At 36.1% G+C, this 27,585-nt stretch overlaps 1 protein-coding gene across 1 annotated transcript; it reads left to right on the top strand.

The window, feature by feature from the left end:
• The first annotated feature begins 4,394 nt into the window (after positions 1–4,394).
• Positions 4,395–22,908, top strand: Snap29 (Synaptosomal-associated protein 29kDa). Its single transcript, XM_081768654.1, has 5 exons — positions 4,395–4,701; positions 9,707–9,808; positions 11,652–11,814; positions 18,117–18,212; positions 22,328–22,908. The coding sequence occupies exons 1-5, from the start codon at positions 4,426–4,428 to the stop codon at positions 22,492–22,494; spliced, it is 804 nt and encodes a 267-aa protein (XP_081624780.1). The 5' UTR covers positions 4,395–4,425; the 3' UTR covers positions 22,495–22,908.
• Positions 22,909–27,585: the final 4,677 nt, after the last annotated feature.

Genomic DNA, 27,585 nt, shown 5'->3' with positions numbered 1-27,585 from the left:
CTGTTATAATACACAAAGCTCTATAGAGCATATAGTTATAGAGCTTTACTGTATATAATATGAATCCAAAGAATACAACTGTACGTCATCTTCTATATGCATTATGGTTAGCGTTTTTATGACTTTCTGTAAGATTTACAAATAAGTGTTGTTTAGATTGGGACTTGGGTTGGAAGAGTGGCTTAGATCGTTTCTCCACGATCGTCAGCAAGAAATCGTCTTACGCCACGATCACGTGTGACTGCACCATGTAGCTACGTTATCGCCACGTGCATGAAAAGACATTTTCCCAATCCACTTTGCTCTTTCACTACGTTTTACTTCACACATGTGTGTATCAAATAATACTAATATAAATCGGTACTTTTCTCTTTTATTTGCTCAACGTAGTTAATCGGAAATGAATTCTAGACTGCTTGTTTTGACTACTGCCCCCTTAATAATAACAAATGTTATTACCCCCCCCCCCCGGATTCACATTCAAACGCCACCACTGTATGTGTCTACTGCTTTCTCCTGTTTTTTATCTTCGAATCTCCTGCTTTTCCAACTGACTCGTCTGGCAACACTGATCCTAAAAAACCGAGGTACAAACAATGATTCTACGATAAATAGTAAGGTAGCAGTAGCTGTTTGAGTGAAAGTTTAAAATTTATCTCAAAAAACTGGAAATCCTAAAAGGGTTAACTTAACATTAACGTTAAAAGGAATAGACATGTGTATTGGCGACGCAGTAAATTGTCATGTATTATTATACTTGTGTCCTACTTATCGCTTGTCAGAATCTGGTCACCCTACTATTATCACAATATAAAACGCATACCTTGGGCTTTGTTGGTGCAAATTGTTACGAAATGAAGGCTAGAGAAGGCAAATAAAATATTCGGCTTAAAAAAACAGTCATCTCTACTCTGTTTGGTTTGGAAAGGTTGATTCAGCCGGAAATTAGGATCCATACTGTAGTGAAACTGAAAGCAATCCCAATTTCTTAGAAACCTGTTTTCAATTCTGACTAACTCAAGAAGTAGTAGTCAGTCGAAAGATATAGGAGGAATACGGTGGGTAAGGATGTATGTCATACTGGTGCTGTAACTAATGGAAAGCCTCTACCATCCTTTGCCCAACATGTTAGCGAACATTGTAGATCAAAGTTACCAGCGGTCAACTATACTGGATATTAATCACGATCGAATCACTGTTCTGATTATTTACGATTTAGTAGGGATACCTGCTTAGTCTGCATACTTAGACAACTGTACACATCCATCCAATTATTGTCGCCCGCTGTTAATTCACATGGCACCCATAAATCCAATGTTTTTTTCACTTTAAGATTTATATTAATCCGCCAAACAACAGTGGTATACTGTATGCTAACTCCTTCGCAATGTCATGAAAATTTTCTACTCTGCTTTTCCAGTATTTCTTGCTGCTTGTAGACGATCCAAGAAAGCTTGAGCAAGACCATTCAATACCTCAAATTTACACGTTCAAAGGAGTATTGTTCAAGACACTTGAACAAGAGTCTCGAATGGACTTGAAACAACTTTTACACGATCATAGAGGTATTGAATCTGTTTTATATTCTTGGTAATCCAAATCTGGCAATCCAAAACAAATTACTGTGACTATGAAAACAAATGAAAGCAAAACTGCGTAAGTTCAGACCTGCGCATGAATAGCTATAATATTAGCATATTTTTCGTAACTTTCTGCAGGCATTTGTAATTTAATAGATTATATTAAATAATTTAGAAAACAGGTCAATTGATTTTGCAGCAATCCCATCGAATTTTCAGTAAGTAGTTTGTCCCTTTCACATTAAATGCAAGTTAGGTTAGCTGTCGTTAAAAAAAGTAAAGTGCTGTTTAGGTACAAAATCGTTCCCTATACTAAGTTTTTTTAAAAAAAATCTGATTCTTGAAATGGCGTGCTGATGACAAAACCACACTCAAAAAGAAAAATCGAACTGTTTCCTAAAATTGTGTGTATCACGAGACAATGACTACCTTTTGATATTATTTATGCTATGGCATCAAAGGCTGTTTAAAAAAAAGGCTGAAATCACAGAAAACCAAACGAAGAATAATAATATTTTTTCAGCTACTGAACTTACCGCCCATATCTGTATCAGACTTTCTTCATAAATCTATCCCATATTTGATACTGGTTAAGAATAACCCGTCAAACGAATAGTAATTTTACTGTTAAAATGTGTGAGTACGTATGAAGGAAAATTATCTGAGATACCGTAATAATTTCCACTATCGGAACATGCCTGTATAATGTAGGAAACCAGTAATTTATGTTTAGAAGTTTAATGTTACTATTATCAAATCATTACAAGGGCTGTAGTTCAGTTCAAATGAATCTATATCTATATCTATCTATCTATCTATCTCCACCCCCCATATATATATATATATATATATATATATATATATATATATATATATAATAGACTCTTCTTTCTTAATCTATACCCGGTATTGTTGTATAATAAATTCTCAATTTAACACTTATACTTCTCATTGCCTCAAAATTTAACAAAAGTTATGGGCATGCAAGCATTACAACTATATAAATGGTGTATGTTATTAAGAAAAAATATTAACAATATCTTCCGGTGCAAATATTAGTTTTTCTTTATTATTATAATGCACACTTGGAATATCAGATAATTATGGAAAAGAGTAACGAAAAGGTAGTTATTCAACTGCAGCTCTGCCTCACGACGCCGTCATATTTATTTTGTAGTTTCCTGCACTCAACTCGAGCGCTGATTGGCAATTGACTGCTCTTGATTAGGATTGTTTACAACAGGACCGAATCGAAATTTCTTGAACGACACTATTGAATTCAAGACTAAAATGACGTCAGTGCTGACGTCTCTTTCATCAAATAGTCTTGCATGGTATTGAACAAGAGTCTTGTTCAAGCTTTCTTGGATCGTCTACAAGCAGTATAACGTGTGCTGGTCGATGCCCACGGGACTGATTTTGCAATGTTATGTCACCAGAATGAAATTGTAAAACCAATGGGTAATGATACATACATTCCTGTAACGAACAAACTGTTAATTTTTGTTGAGAAAGTGGATTATCTGCCGAGTCATAAAAGTTCTTATAAGTGTAAATAAATAAATAAAGTGTAAATCAATACGGAACGCCCGTTATTATTCCCTAGGAATTGACTAAATTCGTTAATCCCTAATGCATGCTCCAGATTAGGAGCAGCTCAGGAGAGTTTTTCGGAAGTAGGAACGAAAAACACAGTTCTGATTGGTTGCCGTTATCCATTTCTTGCCACATTGCATTCAAATAGCAGAAATCAAACGATTGCTGCTGTCGGTCTTCGTGGCTGATTAGGCTAGCGCTATATGCTAGTAACGAAAATCTCTTTGTTTTTTTAAAACGTTTTTTTTTTACAATTTTATAACACTTTTTAAATTAAACTAATATGAAAATAATACTGAAAAAGGTGTGCAGATAAGTAGTAGTAGTAGTAGTAGTAGTAGTAGTAGGAACGGGTTACAAGCCCCACAGGGCTCATTTTGTTCTCCTTGTACTCCATGATAAAGGACTTCGTTTTGTTCCCCTTGTACTCCATGATAAATGGCTTCGTTTTGTTCCCCTAGTACTCCATGATATAAATTTTGTGACAAACTTAAAACAAATGGCTAGGATAGCGCGTAAAACAGCTGGCTAGACTAGCGCGCGAAAAAACGTACTCTCGGGAGCATTACTCTCCCGAGCGGGTCGTTCCAGATTACATAATAATAATAATAATTAATAATAATAATAATAAAAGCTCAGTGTGAAAGGAGCTTAATAAAAGTTTACAATAAAATGAGAATGATAACATGTTGAAACCATATTCAAACCACACAAGCATAAAGGGACCCATTAAGAAACGGTTTACGTTAATGTAATTCAAAATTGCGTCTTGGTTTGCGATAATATGTATAGTGGTTATAATTAATTGATAAAGCGTTTGCGTTGCGTTGACCTCTGCAATTTTTGCGGAATCATACCCAAGGAAATGGAAGGCACTGTAAAAGCAGAAAATTTTTCACCAAGCTATCGGTGCTTTTTCGAGTTACTGTATTCAAAACAAATGTCAAAGCAAAGCTTTCCATTTGCTAAGTAAATATGGCAATGCTTTTGTCGTCTGCGCTGAGTCATGATTCGTTCATATCGTTTCATAAATACCAGATGAAAAAGTACGTTTTTAAAATCCAAAGATATTACTTATTGCCCTAAAATAAAAACAAGATGTTGATCTATATTCTAAAATCTATTTAATTGTTTTTAAGTTCTAAAATATTTTGTTTTCTTCTTTGGGTAATGAATTACTTTATAATAGGTTGTTGATCGTAGTTCTGGTATTAGTGTTACGGTAGGTGTTTCACAGTTAGTTGGCAATATGGCAGGCAGGCCATATCTGAGTGATCCTAGAAATCCCTTCTTTTCTGCAGATGATGATGATGTAGATGATGCTACTTTCCTCCAACATCCAAAAACAGGGACATCAGGATATATGCTACCAAATTATATAAGACAAGAGGAAGATGATCTTGAAGATAAAAGATTACAACTCCTTGAAAGGAAGCGTCAAATTGAGGAGCGTACTATCCAGTCATCAGAACGATCTATTCGTATGTTACGCGAGTCCGAGCAAGTTGGAGTTGCAACTGCAGAGGTATGCAAAGCTTCCAGAGGTAAAAGTAAAATATAAAGACAATTTGAAAGTAAGACATAGATATTTTATCTTCCTGATCGCATTTGATTGACCTATTTTATCGATTAGTTTAACAGTACCGTACACATGTAGAGTAGAGAAAGTTACACATTACAAATGAAATACCAAAAGATGACCTTTCAGTACTAATTGAGAGTTTATTTTTGGAGTAATATTGCCTATTGAGTGGCTTCTGTAATAGGGAATTCAAATAGTCAATAAGTCACTAGTGCAAGCGTTAAACAAGTAACTCAGATTTCTCACATTGATAAATTTAGACCTAATATAGCGTAACGAAATCTAAACTAAACTAACCTAGTGTTGGTAGAATTAAGCGATTTTATTTTTTTGGAAAATTAAGCTGGACCCTTACACTAACATAACGTAATATAAACTAACATCACCTAGGGGTTATAGTTAAGGAGCCGTACTTCCCATTTAGGGAAGGACGAGAAACGCCATACTTTCAGGAAATATTCATTGACTATCTAGGATGTTAAAAAGTAGGTAATAGACTGAGTTCTTGCCCTTGTACTTAGGGTATTTAGGTAGTGCAGCAGTAAGATGTATCCTCCTGCACGGGAGATGAGAAGTAGCTGTTCTTAACTATTACCGAAATGAAAGCCGAACCTGAAATGCATGTACTCTCCCATAAGGTCATTGCGGAAGGTTCTAGAACACAGGTCTCCCTATATAGGTTAGTAGTTGGTTCCTTTCTGTACCAAAGTTTAATTCACATAGTAGTACCGATCGAGCATCAGCGAGTAAACGCGGGTTAGAACTCGCATGGCACGTTGTTTTTTGTCTTTATTACAGGTAAATCGTAAGAGGGACCTGTTTTAGAACCTTTCCGGTAATTACAGATGAATGTATATGATAAATTGAGTGACTATTTGTGAAATGGCTATGATAAATTACAACGAATATTGTATTAGAGTAGTTTTTAAGAAATCGAAATAGTTTGTGTTTTGACGTCCACACGGAATAAAATACGTGAAAAGAAGTGTAACATTGTACACAAACACTGACGTTGAGGTAGCCATAATTCACAGGGTATAAACTGATTGAACGTGGATCAGGGTATACGAGAAGCAATAGTTAAGAAGTTGAACCATTTAAATTCTGTTTAGAGTTTTAGTGGTCACCTTGTTTTGGTGTAAATTGTGGAAAAGTTTAAAAATAACTAGCCCTGCAGGGCTTCTAACCCCCCTCGCTCGCTTGGCTATGTTTTCTTAAGGTAGCATTAGTGCCTTTTAATGACCAAGATTAGTTGGTGTTCTGCATAAGACCTGTTACAGTGAATCTGCACCGAGGAATGCAAGAGCACACCTCACAAGTGATTGCTGAAGATATGGAAAGTGAAAGCAGAGACAAAGAAGTATGTTTTTTTATGAATTTGTGTGTGTGGATCCATACAGTAAAACTACACGCTAACTTAACCTAATGTGAACAGAAAATGGCAAATTTTTACTTTGAGCCAAACAGTGACTTCAACCGATTCATGTGATCCGATTCCGGGAGCAGTTTAGGAATGATTCCTAAACTGCTCCCGGAACCGGATCACGTGAATCGATTACAATTACTAACACAGTGAAAGTAATGTACGATGTTAGGAATTGTACTATAAGTACAAGGGCCACAATGTTACTATACGATGTTAAGAATTATACTATAAGTACAAGGGCCACAATGTTACTAAACATCAATCCAGGTGAAGCGGTGACTATGAATTTTCAGATCTAAATGGGGAGCTACCGCCCCCCAAACCCCCCGCTCAAGTACCATAAAAACATCCAAAATAATAATAAATAATCACACCACTACTATAAAGCTAAGATAAGAAGGGAAAAATTAAAAAAAAAAAAAACACTCGTCTCTAATCATAAATCAGTGCATGACAACGAAAAAAAAAATACATCTCAACAAGACAATAGGACAAGCAGCAGCAAACCAAATACTTTGCCTAATACTCAAATGCAAAACAAATCAAGAATAAAAATAATATGAATTAAAAAAAGAAAACACCATTTCGCCATAGGAGAACACTCATGAATAATGAACTCATAACTGCTGATTCCACACACGAAAAAATAAGATACCAAGAACACATGCACAATACTCAACATTACTGAAAAATGTTCCTTTCCGCACACACGTCGTTTTATTAAACCGAGCACACTTGCTATTATTACAAACAAGAAACCAATAAACGTCCACTTTTACAATACGTCGAAAATATCTTCAGCTTTAGACCACAACTATGATAGGTTTTCTCTAACTCAATTCAACCAATTCAATTACGCGCTTCCCGCATGCCAGAAACAACAGCACACACATACATGCACACAGAACATGTGACATCATACTAACAAACTACCATATGACTACACAGACACCTAGTGGAAAAAATATGAACTAAGACGTCACACCAAAGGCACGAACAGTTCCAACAAGTGACTCACGCACAAACAGTTCCAGGAAGTAACTGAACCTATAAGAACCGATTAAAGTCACAGTTGGAGTCAAAGTAAAGACTTACCCAGAAAATTTCCGAAATTAAAAAATTGCTGGACCCCTTCTGCTAAACATACGCCAATAAACATTGACTGGTAGTACGTAGTAGTATGCATTGCGTATTAACATAATCCGAATTAAAAATTTACGAGATAATTAAAAGGTAATAAACAATAGTGTGTACAAGGGTTTCAGGTTCAGAGTAATATGTAGTCCTGGGTTCATACTTCCTTAACCCTAAGCTAACCCGACCCTACACTACATACTTATCCCTACCTTTACTCTACTCTGGGGCCGCGGTGGCTTAGTGGTAAAGCGTTCACCTCTGGTGCATGGGATCCCTGGTTCGATTCCAGCTCGTGCCAAGTGAACTTTGTGGTGGACAAACACCGTGTGCATGGGTTTTCTCGGGGTTCTTCCGTTTCCTCCCAGTTTCTTCATTCCACAATTTTATTCATTTCTCATCACCGTCTCCCTTAGCCTAGTCAGCATATAGGTGGGACGTAACACTTAAAGACGTTATTTCATTTTTGTAACTACTTTGCCCTACCCTACCCTACTCTGCTATGCCTTTTTGGAGCGGTCATGCTTATCCATGCGTAGCTGTAGCGTGTATTGTAAAGTTTACCCGAAATATTAAATTGTAGCTTTTTTTTTAAGCAATGATTTTGGGCCACGGGGGCTTCAGTGGTAGGGCACTCACTTCTGGTACTAGACGTCCCTGGTTCGATCCCGGCCCAAGTAAGTTTGGTGAACAATGTCGTGCATTGGGTTTTCTCGGGAGTCTCTTTTCACGTTCTCATTCCACCAATTATACCATCATCGTTCATCGATGAACCTTCTTTAGCCTAAAATGCATAATCGCAGAAGATAAAAGAAAAAGGTTTTATTTTTTAAAAAGCTGGTTTGGTTGTTTCTATATAAGTGAAAACTCTATATAATTGTGTTAGTATATTATGGACACCTTAAAATGGTAACATGAAAAATCAGAGGCGCTTTTGAGTTTAACTCCCTTTCAGCTGCGAGGCTATATGAGACGGGACCTACTGATTAACGTGGAATCCCAACCACATGAGCTCGCGCCGGGAATCGAACCTAGTTTCAACAGTGTATTACGTTATTTCTTTCCCTGTACAAGGAATCTATACAACACAGGGATATAAGGACGCGTATGACGAAGCGTCATGTTAACGTTGCAGATATTCCATCGGCACATGGTCACGCATGTTAATGCGCCTGCTCGTACGGACGTACCTATGTGCTACCGGGCGTGTTCTTCAACTTCGCTCTACCCTATCCTAAAGGGAATGACATGCCAAATTAGAGCATAGTGACAATTCGTTCGGGTTGGTCCTTGTTTTTCGTACTCGGGTATCTTACTGTTGTTGTTACGGTCAGTATAACAACGAGATAACTCTTAAAGAAAGGAAATCGAACAGTGTGCTTTTATTTACTTTGGGTGTATCGCCACTTACGTATACTATGAATTAAAAAATAATGTACAAGTATGTGGTATAACGAATTTATTTTGTGGAGGTATACAGCAGACTCGCTGAGTGGTAAGTGTAGTGGTATGTAGTACATAAAATGTTGAATTAACACACGTTCATTTTTACTAAGATTCTTACATGGTAGGGGACTGGTTTCATAATTGCTAGGAAATATAGAGCCTGAGATAGCGAAGGCAGGCAAGTATCACATGAGTTGAGCATTAAGAGCAGGAGCGGGCACTCGTTGAACGTAAGTTGAATGTGCTTGAATTACCTTTGGAAGGCGCATATAATGTGTTAGAAAACACGAAACCACTATTACGCTTTTTAGACTAAAGGAGACAGATTATGAATGTTAGTCCATATTAATGCAAGCAGAAGAGTTCCCTTGATAGTCTCAGGTGTTATTAAATTTAAATGTTAAAATCCAGGACAAAGTAAGAAACCTGTATTTTTTATTTTTAAAAAAATCCTGGCCCGAGATACAGGCCGCCAAATATTGCAGCATGGGTGCCATTTCTCACGTGCGGTTTTCGGCAAAACATTAAAATTTCTATCTATGGGATGATTCAAGAAATTTTGTTGCTTTTCGTTTTATTCGAAAGCTAATTATTATTCAAAGGATAACTCAGTTTGGAACCAGAAGTTGACTGTTGATCAGTACCGTACTATATGCCCTAAAAAGGAAAATTTAACAGGTTTTATAAACAATATTTTTAAATTTGTTTTGATTGCATTTTTTTCCTTGTCTCATAAACACTGATCGCAAAAATCCTGATAGTTTTAGAGGAGTTGTATCGTTAAGCGCACTGAATATGTCGTGAAAAGAAAAACACACCACTTTGGTTGGGGAATCTTTCATAATGCTTTTGTAAAATTAAGAAATTGATTTATTTAATATGTATCGTATAGCATTTGTAAGTAAATATTTTATTTAATATTTATATTTGTTTCATCTGCAGGAACTCCTGCGGCAGAGAGAGCAGCTAGAACGCACAGAGAAAAGACTAGATGATATTAACAACACATTGAGAATCAGCCAAAAACATATTCAGGGCATTAAAGTGAGTAAGCACTAAACAGCTGTATTATTAGGTCATATATTATTAAGTTATATAATTTACGTGTGTCACGTGTTTTGGGGTTCTTGCGAAGCGCGCAATCTTTCTCTGAGTTTATTACCAGGGAATAGATTAGAATTTGATTACTTTTGAGTTCTGCAAAGGATTGGCTGCTAACTCTATAATAAATACTTTATAGTATATGTTGGTATATCGAATATGTTTCCCATGTCCTCCATTCTGTTACAATTTTTAAAAGACGCATACGCTCTCTCACGCGCCAGATGTTCTTTTATGTTCGCCGAATCAACTTAGCAGAAACGTGAAGTCATCAAAGATGAATATAAGATCGAACTTCAAGATTACAGATAATGAATGACGAGTACCCACAGAGGAAACAGAGATGGACGCAGTATATCATGAGTTAATGCTAAGCAGATTTTACTATTAAAGAATTGATCAAGACCTTCCCGTACTTAATCTTGCTTTATTGTATTTCACACACCCAGTGGAAGAGTGTTACAACTCAAAAAATGGAAATTTTGGGTTATCATCGCTCAAAAAAGAATAGGGAGAGAGAAAGAGAAACGAGCTCTACCTGGTAGTATTTTCGCAGAAACATAACTAAACACATTAACCCCTAAATGGCAGAAATACCAGTGTCGCAGAGAGCGATTTTGATTAAATAAACTTTAAAAGTAATGTTCCTTCAAATGTGTACTTTTGACTTGTAACAGTCTTTCACCTGGTGTGCGATTTGATACACCACGGCGACACGTACATCAAGAGTCTATAATACGTTTACTTTGAACGTGGCATAACAACTTCATATTCAAGGGTTGTAGTGTACTTCAGACATCCAGATCAGAAAACAAAGACAGTATCAATTTTGATTCATCGACATTTTCATATACTATTCGTCATTTATTTCCCAATATTTTTATTATATGTTCCGTCGAATATCAATAAATGGACTGTAATACATAAGCAGAATTTTGTAGCTAAGATCTGCGTAACATATGAACAAGAAAGAACGCGATATATGGATGTAATTATAATGTCAGCTAACTACTTCTGAGTAGCATACAGTGGCGATGGTGTCGGATTACATATAGCTACAATACATTAAATTGAATTCATTTCTGACATACTATTCATGAGTGGTTCCAACGTACGAAGGAAATAAGCAACGAAATCCTCGCGGATTCCAGAGCTAGCGATGTAGCACGACATATGCATATTTATGATTCACCAAGATACTAATAATCTATTCGTGCACAATTTAAGTAGTTCAAATAAATATTATGAAAATCATTAATTATATTGATGTCGAAGATATAGGCCCCTTATTTCCAGTAAAAATGAATATTTTCAGCTTCATAACACTAGTTTCGGTATTACAATGCCATTCAATCTAATTCTAGCAATAATAAAAATAACATCCAATAGAAGAAAAGGACCAAAATGACAATAAATTTCATGTCATTAGCGCCAGTATTTAACAATCGAAATAAACATGAAAGGTGTCGATGTTGCAATAGCACCAACAACAACAACGAAGCAGAGGGAAGAAACTAAGACCTGTAACGGATCCAAACTGGTCCGTTACAAATCTTTTCGTCGGTAACTGATTTTATCATTGATGTAATTAATAATGATAATATTACTATGCCTATTTGTTGTAACAGTACTATTGATATAGAATGTTCAGATAAGTATCTACTACTATGAAATTTATTTTGTAATATTCTAATTTTGACAAAAATATTTGTGCTGGTTTCGTGAAAGTTAGTGTCTTGTAAATATAAATAATTGCCAAAATGTGATGAGCAGTATTACTTTACAGAGCGTGTTTGGGAGCCTAAAGAATTATTTTAGTGGGAAGTCAGGAGATCCACCCAGGAGTCAAGATCTTCTGCCCACTGAATCTGTTACTAGAAGTCCTTTGACCGATACGATTGATAAGACACGAAGCGTAATCGGAGATCGATCACCTGATGATCATCCAGGTAACTTTACATGTTTATTTTATGTAGTATTAACGGAATTTTGCAGCAAAATTTACTAATAACGGGCGAGTTTTAGTAAAATAACTGGCGAAAGCTCTAAAATAGCATTCGTTTTTATATTTCCTGAAAGACACCATCTTTATGAACACACTGGTGTCAGGTGTTACAGTGAAATTTAGGAGCTAATCAGTAGTGAAGGACCATCTTTGCCCAATTGGTCTGAATGAAGTAGAGACAAAAGTGTCTTTGGATTGCAGTTCTTCCAGTAGCAAAGTTGGCGGAAATCATAGCAATTGGTACGGCAATTTTGACAGTTCCAGTCGTGGTCAGTGACTTCAATGACTGGCATACTGTGGAGGTAGAAGGCAATGGGGAAACTACTACTCTCATTTTCCTTAGTTTATTGCCAGCCGGAAGAGGAAACTGTCTTAGAAAAGACTTGGATGGGAGAGTAACAATGCAGGAAAGATCGCTGGTTGTAGGAAGACATACAAGAGCAAAAAGGTCTAGGATAAGGACATGTAACGTAGTGTGTAGAGTTAAATAATAAAAACACATGAACTTCAGAATGAAAACAAGTGATTATTGATTTATTAATAAGCAACCCGGACAAAAAATTAGTCACCGCCGCGCAAGAGCAAGGCTGCGTCTGCAAACAGGTACAGATAGCGTATTGGTCGAATCACATGGCCAACCTGCCTACACTGTCTCGAAGCGATCAGAGGGCATTACTGTGGAGTGACACAGAACCGATCGAAGCGGTGTGTGTGCGGCGAGATGGGGAAGAGCGCGGACGTGACGGAGTGGCAAAAAGGGGCAATCGTGTTTGGCCGGGCCATACAATTATGGAAGTTGCCCGATTTGTTGGTGTTTCGTGGCGGACTGTTGAACGTGTCTACAAGCAGTGGTGTAACACATGTGGCCATGGAACATGACGCCAGAACTGTGCTCGGAAAAAGATCCTCACAGATCGGGCCCGAAGATGGGTTGCCAGGCTTGTGAATTGAAATCGCTTCCAAACCTGCCAGGAATTACTGCAGTCCGTGAATGCAGGCCCAGGCCAACCTGTCAGCGAGAGAACATTGCGACGGGAACTGCATGCAATGAACATATGGAGTCGGGTACCTCGCAAAACGCCACTGCTCACACATGCACATATAGTTGCTTGTCTGCAGTGGGCCAACAATCATCGAACATGGACAGTAGCAGACTGGCGCCGTGTCATATGGTCTGACGAATAACGATTTTGCCTGTATTCGAATGACGCCGGGCGTCGTGTTGTCACAATTCTCGGTATCGCGGTCAGAATGTTTCCTGCATCTATTAGCTGAAATAGTTAAAAAGGAAACTAAATGTGACCCCGAGTGACTTAACCACACCTGATTGGACAAATCCTGTAAAAAAGATATTATTATAGCAAGTAAATAACAACTAGGTACCATTCACACCAGCACACAATCTTACTCCCTAAACTGAGTGAAGGTGGGTGATTAGAATTACAGATTTTATTTAATGAAATTCCAGAAGTGTTAATTTAAAATATTTAATGCAATTCAGATTCCTTCAGAGTAGTTATAACAATTAAACAAATTCTTATTAGGTTCTTAATTTCGAAGGAGGTGTTCAAAATTTTAATGGAAAAACCTTTACTCTAACAACTACAGTTACTTTTTGCAAGGCAGAGATCATTTACAATAAATAGATTTTGAATGAGGATAACACAATCAAAACTCTCAATTCATTAAATATTAAACGCTAAATTGAATTCTATAATTCATAAACAGCAAGATAACAACCACGTCAATCAATTTAATCTAACTTTAACAAAAAGATATCGTGACTTTCGAAGTAGCCTCGTATATTTATTAAAAATTAACCTTTGAACTATTTCTCTCTTTAATTCTCTCAGTAATTCTTAGTTAAGGAATGTACGCAGTGCTTTTACTACTATAAAACTATTTAACTAACTACAATACTTTTAACTAGCATTACTACTTCACACTTACCGTAATACAGCAGGAAATAATAGTGACAGTATAGCAGAGGTAGTTACCATTTCTCAACTCCAGATCCTCTTGGGTTTAGAGACTGTTCCTTACAATACAATTCCATACAGTACAGTGCACGCGAATATTTCAAGCATTTAAAAATTAAGCAAAAAATTTATTCGGTCGGAAAGCATGTTCTAGATTTAATCAAAATTATTCGTTTTACTTCAATTTTACGTTTGAAACCTAGCCGAGATATCCAAGAGAGCTAAAATAGAAGTATATGCATTTAACAGCAATTAATTACTGAACTAGGTAACTAGTGACGTTTTCATTAACAGCACTGTAAATTAGTTAACCTATTTCCAAAGCAGGAAATACCAATTTATATTTTACTTTAGTTCTTCAAAACTTTAAATACGTCATTAGAGACTGTTTTAGATTTTAAAATTAAATAGAACGAAATTAAAAGTAATTAGTAATTTTAATTACCATTAATTACCGACAAAGTTTAGTAATGAATGAAAAGAAGTTATGGAAATCCTTCTTATATTAGTTACTACGCGAGTATGCAATTTAAAAAGTGGAATTTTAATACTTGATTTAACGTTTTATTTTTCTTCCCCCATTTAAAGTTACCCAGTTAAATTTCTTACTCGACCTTCTGTGGCACAACGAAAGCAAGAAACGCACTAGACTCGATGACGTAATACACGTGTTCCGTCTCTCACAAAGCAGCGTTAGGAATTTAACGTAGTTTTTAGCTTTTAAAAGGTTTTGACTACGGAAGTATTATTAAGAGGAAATTTAGACCTTATTAATTTCATTCACTTGCAAGATACGTCTTCCTTTAACACAACTTCACACACTAGAAACACAAGTAACTTTTTCACTTTTAAACTGATTAAGCTTACAGAACTTATTTAAACACAATTTAATTTTATATTTCTGAACTCTTAGTAATTTAACACTGAGTTTTAGAATCACAGTTGTAATTAAGACACACTTCACAAGTTTAAACGAGGCACAGCTATAACGAACTCTCGACCACGTTTTCTAAAAAGAACAATTTTCGGCGCGAAGTAATGATGTCTAATACTTGAGTCCAACCCGTGTTGGCTCAATAAACTACAATACAGTTATGAGGCGCAGCGGATCAGAATGCCATATATAGGAGCAAGACTCTCGCTACTGCGCAGCGCCCAACTCATTACATACGTCACTCCAGACCCCTGCGCTAACTGAAGTGGTTGTGTAATTTAAAAAAAAAAAAAAAAAAGAATTGATTCTCTGCCGTATTACAAGTATTACCAGTTTAACATATAGACATATATATATCGTTTTAAAGCTTTTTTCACGCTCTTTACAATGAAAGTACTCTCATTTCAATCCAACAACGCATAACAAAATAATTCTTCAAAAACAAAACAATAAACTTCTTATTTTTTTAAAAAAAGAAAACAAAAAAGTAATTTTCCACAATGAAACTATGAACCAAAATGTAACGATTTTGCAATCGTTACAGTGTCCATCGACGGCCACATGAAGCATTTCACCCGCAGTGTGTGGAAGGTCAGGTGCAGGCCGGGGTTGGGTCTGTCATTTTCTGGGGGTGTTTTTCGTACTATGGGGTGGGCCTACTCATTGAGGTGTTCACGAACATGAACCAGCAAGTTTATCCTGGACGAGCAGGTGTTGCCCTTCAGTCACTTCCTTCACGATGACTTTGCTGTAGACACTCCCATTTTTCAAGACAACAGCAGAGTTCACAGAGCTGGATCTGTATGTGACTGGTTTGAGGAACACTCAGGTACCCTACCACACCTCGAATGGCCCGCAAAATCGCCGGACCTCAACCCAATTGAGCATCTGTGGGACCAGTTAGAACAGCGGGTGAAACGTTGACATCAGCATCCCCGACGTGTGGTGGAATTGCGTGATCTTATCCTCCGTGAGTGGGTTCAACTGGATGTGACGGCCTTGCAGACCCTTGTGGACTCCCTTCCCGACCGCATCCAGGCGGTTATCCAGACCAGGGGCGGCGTTACACGGTATTAACGTAAGTACCAAGGGGGGTGACTAATTTTTTGCCCGGGGTGCTTATAAAGTAATTGTGAAAAGCAGTCAGTGCAATTTTTCTGTTTTAAGGTGATAATTTTCAAATGTCATTCTTTGCTTCGATGGTTGAAATGGAGTACTCTGACTTACTACACGAAAACATCAGACGAGTTCTGTCGAGAAATGATGTGACCTGGCCGGGCAGATCATGTGATCTTTCCCTCCTGGATTATTTTCTGTAGGGATTACCTCGAGTCTCAGGCATATGAGAACAAGACAGGAACAATTCGTGAACTGAAAGAGAAAGTTGAATTCACTATTGCAGATTTACCGCGCAGTGTGTGTGAAAAATTGGATCTTCAGAATCCATTCCATCCACCCAAGCAGTGCAGATGTCCACATGTTTGAACATTATCTCCATTGATTGCTTTTGACAATAAAGAGAAGTATTTCATTATCACTAGTAATATTCATTCTATCTCATGTTAAACTTCTGACGTTGAACAAGTGCGTGGTGCTTTGAAAAGCATGTTATCATATAAGTTCATCATCACAACAGTAACTTTACAAGTGTTCTTCGTCGTTTCTATAAAACTATTTCTACATTACATATCCTGTTAATAAAGAAGTTGTAGTACAAAGTGTTCACAGTAAGATATTGTTCATGACAAGAGTTCTTTGAATGCAAGAGATTTACACAAACAATATTTAAACCTTATTTTTCAACTGATTACAGGAAAAAGTGCAAAATGACATCTTGAGATGTGAATTTCCCAGATCTACTGATGAAGGAAACAGAGATTGCTGAAACAGTTTAGTACAGTTGAAGTTCGTTTGGGGCAGTACTTTATTTCGTCAACTATTTGACGAAGGGTCGTATCTCAAAATCTCACTTTTTAGGCATAAAGAAAGAAATATAATTTCACATACGAGAAAAAGTTAAATATGTAATCATTGCTTATACATTCCACATAATTATTATCTGGAATAGGTAACGAGTAATTACATATTCAACAGCTTTCCTTTCTACGTAATTATTATTTCTTTCTATGTCTGAAAAAGTGAGATTTTGAGATACGACCCTTCGTCACGATATGTTTTACAAACTACGATGCCTAGTTTGTTTCTAGACTAGCTACACATTTTTACTTTTAGGTTTTTCTCTCATTAAATGTCATTGATTCGTACCAATAGAACATGGTGCAGAACTAAAATAGTTGTTTCCTGCGTTTCTCATATAATGTGGCAGGACACTTACTAGACACTTTAAAACTATAGATAATTACATGTGAATATATCTTGCGAAATTACATTGTCTCCATATCTAGGTTCAAGTAAAGCTTTCATCTGTTCAAATTTTGAAATATATTGAATATCGGTTTTGCAAATACACTTAAGATAGTAAATTAAGTATTATACAAGATTTACTTTTTACACGCTGAACACAAGCGTATTGAAGTCCTGTAGTTCTGCTTCTTAGTTCAATTCATATGCAAGATGGGGAAAAGATTAGGCTTTTAAATTGAAGGTAAGAAAATTAGAATGTAAGGAATAGATTATTATGAAAGGGAATTAAGTCTTTGATTCTTGAATAAGTCGTAATTCAGTTGTGTTTACAAAGAGACAGACAGAATTTTATTCCCAGCTAATTTTCAATATATTCGGGTTTATTTACTTGTAATTTAAAATCTCCCCCTTACCCTCATTCCAAATATATAGTGGAGTCCCGGTAAACCGGAAGGAATTTTTGTGGCAAAAATATGCAGTTTTAGGAAATTAACTAAAAGAGTGCATGTTTTCGTAGAAAACAAAGTAAACTTTCGTTAAATACAGTTTTTTTTTCTTTAATACCTGTATTTAGGCCTTAAGCCACATTACAACAACTGCTCTACGTGGAAAAATAAAGGCATCAAGTTTTTTCAACATTTTTCCAGTACAGTACATATACTGTTGTCAGAAAACATGTTTTAAAATACTATACGCTATGTATTAACAACACAATAGACCCGTTCACCCGCTTCAAACTGCGATTTTACTGTTATTCCGGCTAATCCGAACAATCGCGTAATCCGAACAGGGTTCGGTCCCAGTTAGTTCGGATTAGCGAGACTTTACTGTATATGAGTTGTGGAGGCTAATCTTCAAACAACTGCAGAATTAAAAGGTAAATATTTGATATATATGTGAAGTATACAGTTTTGTAATATATATAACATTTTTTTTGGAGGATAACTCATTGAAATATTATTTGTATAGGATTGAGAGTACGCGGTTTAGGAGAACAGAATATATGGGACGATCCGCCCGATAATCGATATGCCGACGTTCAGAGGATATTAGATCAGAACCTTGGTAAGTATTTAATTGATACGTGTAGTAATAGTGGTTGATCATATGTACGAGGGCTATCCAGAAAGTAGATTACGTTTTCGTCTGTGTCCGCTAGGGGCGGGGCTAGCGCGGCCATCTTGGGGTCAGAGCGTTGCGCAGCTCAGTCGGCATCTAGCCGTGCTAGTGAGAGGTTCGTGCTGTGCTCCGTTAAGATACTGTGACGGTTTGAAATGTCTGCGTTAATTGAAAATCCGCGAGCTGCGAGGTGCGTGCAGTAATAAGGTTTCTGACAGCAAAAAACTGTAAACCGATAGAAATCTATCGGCAGCTGTGTGAAGTGTATGGGGACAACATTATCACTGAAGGTGGAGTGCGACAGTGGGTCATAAGATTTAAAAATGGCCGAACCAATGTTCACGACGAAGATCGAAGTGGGAGACCCAGCAAAGTGACTGCCGAACTTGTCGAAAAAGTCGATGTTAAAGTCCGTGAAAATCGAAAGTTCACAATAACGGAACTTTCTTTGAGTTTTCCACAAATTTCGCGAAGTTTGTTGCACGAAATCATCAGCGAAAAGCTTGGTTACCACAAGTTTTGTGCAAGATGGATTCCAAAAATCTTGACAGAGGACCACAAAAATCAGCGAATGGCTGCAGCGTTGCACTTTTTGGACGCCTACAATAAGGATGGTGACTCTTTACTCGATCGCATCGTTACTGGTGACGAAACATGGGTGAAACACGTGAACTGTGAAACGAAATTGCAATCAATGCAGTGGGGGCACACAGGTTCTCCCCAAAAACCCAAGAAATGCATGCAAACAATGTCGGCAAGGAAGATGATGGCGACTGTTTTTTGGGACAGAAAAGGTGTGATTTTGGTGGACTTCCTGGAAAGAGGCACTACAATAAACGCTCAAAGGTATTGCCAAACTCTGCAAAACCTCAGAAGAGCAATTCAAAACAAGCGCAGAGGAATGTTGAGCTCTAAGATCTTGTTGATTCACGACAACGCCCGGCCCCACACGGCAAATGTCACGCGTGAAGTTCTTGAATCTTTTCAGTGGGAGTTGTTTCCTCATCCGCCGTACAGTCCCGACCTGGCACCGAGCGACTTCCACCTATTCCCAGCAATGAAGAAGTGGCTGGCTATGCAGCGTTTTGATGACGACGAACAGCTGCAAGAAGAGGTAACGAAGTGGTTGAAGTCGCAGGCGGCCGAATTTTTCGATGAAGGAATTTCCAAGCTCGTACATCGCTACGATAAATGCCTTAATTTGAATGGTGACTATGTCGAAAAGTAGTATTTGTGTGTGGCTTTCATCTGTATATAATAAAATTTGTTTCCTATACTTTGTTGATTTTTTTATTCCAAAACGTAATCTACTTTCTGGATAGCCCTCGTATATGAATGTTTCACAGACGATGGACCATAGAAATTAAAACTAATCGTACCTAGTTTTCTTATCTTATTTTTATATACTCTGTTTTCTCTATTTGTCGAGTTCTTTTCTCCCACTTTGCCTTTTCTTGTGGTTCTTCGTAGATCTGTTTCACTTGCTGGGTTAGTGATCTTCGTACGTGACATTTAATATGAGGCTTGTACTGGTTGTAGTTGAACAGATAATTTTAATGTATTTATCTGCAGATGTACACTCATGTCCAAAATTATTGTTGCATGTCTATAAATATGTTGTTATAGGAATATAATTTGATAACGAATTCGCCCGGTGTTTCTTTATAATGTTAGTATATGTATAATCGGCAAAGACATGTATGTGGAAAATTTCATGTCAAAAGAGCAGTAAATAAGAATAATAAAACGAAAATAAGACTTTCTTGTCCATTTAGCAACATTTTGTTTTACTCTTTCTAATATTCGTATTTATTCCTGTGAAATTTACCACAAATATACATTTCCCGATTACACACATAGTATCAGTATTTAAAGTACCCTGAAAATCATTATCAAATTATAGTGTTACAAGAAGACAGTTATAGATATGCGACAATCATTTTGAACATGAGCGTACAAAAAAAAAAAACCTAAAGAAGTAACATTTTGTGATATATGTGATTTTGTGTAAGTAATATATGAAATTAATAAATAACGTACCTTAGCGTATTTTGTTTAATTGTCGATCATTTCATATTCATATTTATTCGAAGTTCATTCGTATTTATTCGAAGTGTTGCTAAGCTTAACACTTTCCTGTAGTCTTTAAGATAACTGAAAATAAATATAGTTTCTAAGTAGCACTCAAAAGACGAGCTAAAGATTGTAATTTTGAAGAATCAGGTTTATCCAAACATTTATCCACATTAAAGTACATGGTTAAAAAGGTAAACTGCTCCATAAGGATTTACCTTTGCAAATTGAAAGGCACTTACGAATCTTTCTTTATTAGGACTAAAGAACCGGAACTTAATCTTGAACAGAGCTCACTTAATAAAAGCTGAAATTGTATTAAGCTTAGCAACACTTACAATAAAGCCGAATAAATGTTATGACTTTTTTTTTTTTTAACATATATATATAGGAAATTAACTCAACGATTCTCCATACTTTTTAAAGAACTGCACAAATAGTATTGGCAAATAGCGATGTACTATTTGAAAATAACGTAGTTGTGTATAGTATACGCATTTACATTAATTAAGAGTCTTTTAGTCTACTTAACTAATATTTGAAGACTCTGTTTATGTGTGAGAAGTGTTAAGAAATAGTATTCCAGTTGGAAGAGGAAGACACAAGATCAAAAATGCAAGATTTCAGCAACTCAACAAGTAATTCAAGGTGCACGTCTGGTAAAATAGATGTTTGTATGAGATCGAATTGATCAACGATTAAGTAAAACACATATACGCAAAGGCACGTGATTTAATTAAGTCTTGATTGATTTGTACAACAGCGTACTATACATAAAATGAAAACATAAAGTTATTATTCTTGTTATAGCTTTGTTGTCGATAGTATGTCTGAAGTTGTCAAATGGCGCCCATATTAAAACATTGCTGGGAAGAGTATGTTATGACCCTATTTCATGCTCATTTTTCCTACATACGCATAGTGGCACAGCGTCGAGAGTTCATACTCGGGGTGGGTACTGTGAAAGTTATTGTGACTCGTTCCACAATCCAGGAGCTCGTGGCGAAAGTCGCCCAAAAATACCAGGAAGAGGGCTCCAAAGAAAGTGACACCCACAGGGCTGCAAGGGATCCGCTGATTGGTACGCCAGGAAGATCCACTGACCAAACGGGTGATAGACCAGAAATTTCATTTAGCACCTTCAACTGTGCACACAGCCATTCGTAAGCAGCTCCAGTTCAGATACGTCCGTACTGCCCACGCACATCAGCTGTACCCGGGCCACATGGCAGAACGAAAAACTAATTGCAGGAAACTATGAAAAACCTACCAGGGTCTAAATGGCAGACAATCGTCAAAATGAATGAGGCATAATCCATTTTACTGCTGATGGTCACATTCAGACGCTGACATACCGCGGTGATTGAGCTATTGCTATGAGTAAAATTGATAAAAATATGAAAGTAAATTCAAGATATCGTAGGAATTCATAGTGACGATCAAAAAAATAAACATTCCACAATTGCACGGCGCGAATGCCAACTAGGTGAGGATCCATGTGAACAAGACTTCAAGTGATACTACCGGAATATCACTGCGTTTATATCAGGAAGTGGAACGAAAGTTAGGAATTAATGTCATTCCGTTTTATGATATTCCTGTTAAGAGCTATTCAATGAATTTACGCGGCTCTGTTAAAAGACTGTTTCCCACGTCGGCGTCCACTTACTGTCACTGGTCTTTGGAAAGCTTACAGGAAACTTGTCCCTGCTTCCCCAAAGTTTATTCAAATGGGAACTTCGATATTGGGCAATAGTTCACAGTGCTGGCGGACCAATAGAACACCATCGATGGTGACGGAGAGGTTTCTCGTAGGATGTGTACCGTTCAAAAACGGCCTGACTATAAACCGAACAACTTCCTGTAATAGTAATCTGGTAATCACGGTAGCATAATTTTCAGTTATCTCTCCTAAATGATATATATCATTTGACTATTGTATTAATTTGTTAGATATTATATATGTATATAATATTCTTTATTTTCAGATGAAATGAGCGGATCATTATCGCGATTACGAGGATTGGCTCAAGGATTAGGTGAAGAAATTGAATCTCAAAATGAACTTCTCGATACTATTACGGACAAAACAGAAAAGTGTGATCTTACAGTGCGGAAACAGAACAAAGAGATGAGTCGGATACTTAAAAAGTGATTTAGATATTCATTTTTAGGCTCTGTGACCAAAGTAAACTTTATATGAAAGCCAATGTTGTTAATCACAGTGTTGGTATAAATTCCAATGTCTTAATTGTTGTAAAGATATTGTATTTAAAGAAGTGGCTCAATTTGTCCATGGTTTGGACTGTACAGCTTACGAGAAGTTTCAATTTGTTTACGTTTTATAGTGTTAAATAATGTAAATATATAAGCAGCACAATACAGTTACTTTTTCTAAACAAAAAATCTTCCTAAAATATAAAGAAATTGTAGTACAAAATGTAGCCTGCCTGTTAAGTAAATTTATATATATATATATATATATGCATGAAATGTATCACTATAAATATCATTACGAGCAATTTATTTGTATTTATAAGGAGTAAATAAACATATGCATGTTCGGAAAGTAGTATTAAAATGGAAAAATTGAAGAGACAAACGGTAACCAGATGTAATAAACAACTATGCAAGTGTTTTTCTCTCCCAGATTCATCCGCATCACTTTTCCAAAATAACACTAGATTAACGACGAACATTCAATTCCTCCCCCTCCCCCCTTAATGTATTGGGTTCATTGAAACAGTACTATGTGAGAAACCTAGGAATTTAACGGTTTCGTTCCTTATAAGTGTGAATTCTATTAAAAATCAGAGTAAAAGAATATGACTGAATCGAGAATCGTAATCACAGATGATATAGCGTCAAGAAAAATCGGTTGATTCATAGAGTACATCTTAAATATATATCTACGATTCGTTACAGAATAACTATATCATCTGTGAAAATTTCAATGTTGTTATTTTCCTTAGGGTATTGTTTAGTGGCTGAAGATATCAAACGAATATTTCGCAATACAATAATTGGAAGGGTTATTCAAAAGCAAACAATGTATAATAAGTAGTCTTTGAGAAACAAATGTGTCATCACCAGTTGCTGATACTGATGTTAATGTAAGCTACGTGACAGTTGTTAGACGGCTAAAGGGACATAATTAGGAAGAAAACGACACGAAAGAAGTGGATAGTGAGCGCAAATCATGTAAGTGCCAGGAACAGTTTCTTAGCATGTACACTTATGTCCAAAATGATAGTCACATATCTATAACGGTCTTCTTGTAAGAATATAATTCGATAATGATTTTGCAGGGTACTTTAAATACTGATACTATGTGTGTAATCGGAAAGTGTATATTTGTGGTAAATTTCATAGGAAAAGAATTATAAATACGAAATTTAGAATGAGTAAAACAAAATGTTGCTAAATGGACAAGAAAGTTTTATTGTTCTTATTTACTGCTCTTTTGAAATGAAATTTGCCACATACATGTCTTTGCCGATTATACACACAGTAACATGATAAGAAATACCGGACGAATTCGTTATTAAATTATATTCCTATAACAACATATTTATAGACATGCGACAATAATTTTGGACATGAGTGTACAAATCGTGGGGCATTCAAGAATGGGAACATTGCTTTTCTCTCTCTCTCTCTCTCTGTCTGATTTAAAAATTATATATAAGGTTTTTTGAGAAGAACAGAGCAAGTGGGGAAGAATTCAACAGTGACTAAATTTGGTGAGAGAGTAATGGTATGGGGCTGTTTCGTATTGAAGGATGTAGAAAGACCAAAAGTTTCCAATGGGTCAGTTAACGCACAATATTACAAAGATAAACCCTAAACTTTATCAACTGCAAGAGATTGTTTCTTAGGCGAGTACTTACTTAGCCGACAGTGCGCCGAGTTTAGATCTGCTATTAAAAAGTGATTTTCAGACATGCAGAGTTTATGGTGGCCACGTAACTCGCGAGGCATGTATCCTATTGAAAATTTGTGCCATATCATACAACGTAGGCTTTCAAAAAAAGTTCTTTCCATGAGGGAGAGAACTTAAGGTGTGGTGCGGATCTGTTTCCATGAGTTAGACGTATCCTTATGGCCACTCTTTCGTACACAGCATCCCAAAGAGGTTGGCGAGACTGAAAGCTTCACATGGGAAACACAAAAGTACTGACTGTTGTGTTTACGCAATTTTGACTTCTATACACTTAATAGTTCTGTTTAACAAAACCCACATCCTATTCATGTTTCGTTAATAGATGTTAACATACTTTCATACACGGTCCATAAAAACAATTATGTCCATGTTTTATTTGTATTGTATTAATATTTGCAGCTTATTATTATGTAGTGTATTACATTTAAATCATATTTTTAAATATGTAATAGATAAAACAACAAAAATGTATATGAAACAATTTAAAGATATTGTAATTAATATCCTTTATAATTTGTGGTACAATACGCAAAATGTGTCGATTTCTCTTGGATGGTGCAGTTATTTCGTAACGAAGTGTAATTCAAACGTCGAAGGTATTAAGGTAGACACTGCGTTGTCCAAGCACAAAAGAAATTATGATATAATCGTCTGTGGTTAAGTATCAACTTCGAGAATGAAACTGTGAAGTCTAGCCAGAGAGCTGATAGGGTATGGTAGAGGTTAGCCTGAAATTCCGTTCGATTCGTCAGTAGCGTGCCATAGGAGGGGGCAAACGAGGCGACGGCCCTGGGCGCCGAAGTAAATGAGACGCAAAATTAGAGAGGAAAAAGAAAACACACACACAAAATGAATCTCACTCATATGTACGGAGCCGCTGTCGTATACTTTCGCCCCGGACACTAATTTTCCACGGCACGGCACTGATTCCTGTCCAGTAGAACTTTTTCACTCGGAATTTTCGACTAGTTTATTCTCATGCAGAAAGTCTTGTTGAATGTCAAGTCAAAATACTTCCATTGCTGTTTACATAAATAACATTATTTTCCTGCAATATTACGAAAATTTTCTCCTCTTTGCATTCAGTGAAACAGTTGAAAAGAAAATTCATAGTGATAGAAATACCATTGACTGGTTGTAGAAATAACTACAGTATACAGTCATGGACGTAAGAGTACATTTCAAACTGTTTATAGACAATATGCCATTGTATTTTATCCTAGACTGTTAGTATGGTGGTAGTGTGTAATAAAGGTTAAAAGTTTTATTTTTTTGGGGGTAATACATTGAATTTCTATGTATTACACACAACAGACTTTTAAGCGGATTGTACGATTTTAGATTATCACTCTTAGTATATATATTTCACGTTAGAACAGAATAATAGCATTCTGCTTGCTATTTTTTTAAATGAAAGTTTCTTGTAAGTCAATAAAACCGTTAGATACTAGTAGGTTATCTCCACAGTTTTTACTTATCACCTGAGTTATCTTGACTGTCTTTGTAAAACACACACACAAAGTAATAATTTTTTATCCCCGTAATCTCTTCACGTGGTCCTTCTCCGGTGGCTTAATGGAGGTTGAAAATAATAGCCCCATATGAGCATTAATAATAATTTCTCCGAGTCCTTCAAAATTGGATGTAATATGAAATACTATTGTAAATTTTAGAGATAACTATACAGATAAGACATGAAAATTGTGGGACTTTTTAACCTTATAACTTGCTTTTTAATGTTACAAGTAGTATTGGGTCACTGTTAGGAGTAACTTTATCTCACAAACAATAGATACAATATTCTATTTTCATTATAGAGTACATAAATAAATAAATTTCTTCTACCAGAATAAAAACTATCAACTGCATCAGACGACGTACTTTTTAACACCATAAAAATTCCTTTTTTTCGAAAAACTACGCATAAGTTTAGCCTCATGCATGTGGTTTTATTAAGCTCTATGTCCTTTATCGATTGATATGCCTTATCTTTGGACAAAACTAAAGTTTATAAGTGTTAACGACAATTTTGGACTATTATCTCATTTACCATACTGCATCTGACACCCTGATAGTGTCATAACGGAAAGCTTAATTAGTTTTATATTTTGATATCAGTTTTCTCTTAATAGATACCTCGGTTGTCGTTCAGCATTATTTATATAATTTCTTAAGTTAAAAAAAAATATTAAAGATTTTTATCCACTTACATCATTTGTTCAGATCAGTGAAGTCTTATCAATTTGTATGTCATTTTTGGGGACTTTTTTTTTGGGGGGGGGGGAGTTAAACGCTAACAATATTGAAGAATTTCGAAGTATTTCTAAATATCCAACTGTCATTTGCTAAAATAGCTCGTAAATGCCAGAAAAAATTACTTTAATGACACTTCTCGGTTCCAAGATCGTCACAGCTCGAATTTTCAGCAACTAACCCTGGCTTAGTGATGATAAACGTAAACGTTTGATTGTACTTGATGTGATATATACAGAAGCTGATCAGTCTCCATCGCAACAGCTTGCATAGAGTAACACCTGCCAAACCGGGTTTTACAAATCAACAAAAGTATACGCATACATATGTCAGTCCCTCAGCTGTTTTGTAGCAAAATGAAAGTGTTGTAGTGGCCAAATGCCGCCGAAAGAACATTCGATCATGCCACTAGCAAAAAGTTCCAACGCTTGGATAATTTCTAATTGAGCTTTTTATACATTTTATTAATTTCTTTCTGCATATTTTTTTTTCTTTTAGCAAAATAATAATAATCAGTATTGGAAATCCTCATATGGGAATTTGAAAAATGAATTAAAACTTGAATTTTAAAGATTTTTTCACTTAATTCCGACGAGAAATAAGAAAGTGCCATATATGACACACTTACAACTCACAAAGAACATGCCAGATGACACCAAAATCTCTTATTCATACACGTTAATATCTCTCACAGCAGACAAAACAGTCATTTGGTGCCTTTGATAAATCACAAAAAAGCTAAAGTGAAAAAAAGAGTATGTGCCATATATGGCACGGCACGGCATGCGGTAGAGTTAAGAAAAAGTGTATATGATCTAGTAATAATACGATATGTATATTAAGTAGGTATATGATTTATAGTAGTACATTTTCAATGAATTATCAATAAAGTAGATGTATATCCCAACTTTGAAGTCATTTTTCGCACAACCCTATGGACAGATAAGTTTAACTTATCACCCTCAAATTAGTATTTTAAAAAACGCAATTTTTAGAGACTTATCGAAGCGTGGGCACTTCACTGTTGGCATAAGCGGTACTTCAGAAACC

This window comes from Thermobia domestica, chromosome 8 (assembly GCF_964235325.1).
Source record: "Thermobia domestica chromosome 8, izTheDome1.hap1.1, whole genome shotgun sequence".
Lineage (NCBI taxonomy): Eukaryota > Metazoa > Arthropoda > Insecta > Zygentoma > Lepismatidae > Thermobia > Thermobia domestica.
The sequence above is the reverse complement of the archived record's forward strand: the minus strand, read 5'-3'. Positions and strand labels throughout refer to the sequence as shown.

Coding starts and splice junctions, on each gene's coding strand:
- Snap29 (XM_081768654.1), top strand. CDS start 4,426: ATGGCAGGCAGGCCATATCTGAGTGATCCTAGAAATCCCTTCTTTTCT. Junction 4,702..9,706: donor TTGGAGTTGCAACTGCAGAG/GTATGCAAAGCT, acceptor TTTCATCTGCAG/GAACTCCTGCGGCAGAGAGA. Junction 18,213..22,327: donor GATATTAGATCAGAACCTTG/GTAAGTATTTAA, acceptor CTTTATTTTCAG/ATGAAATGAGCGGATCATTA.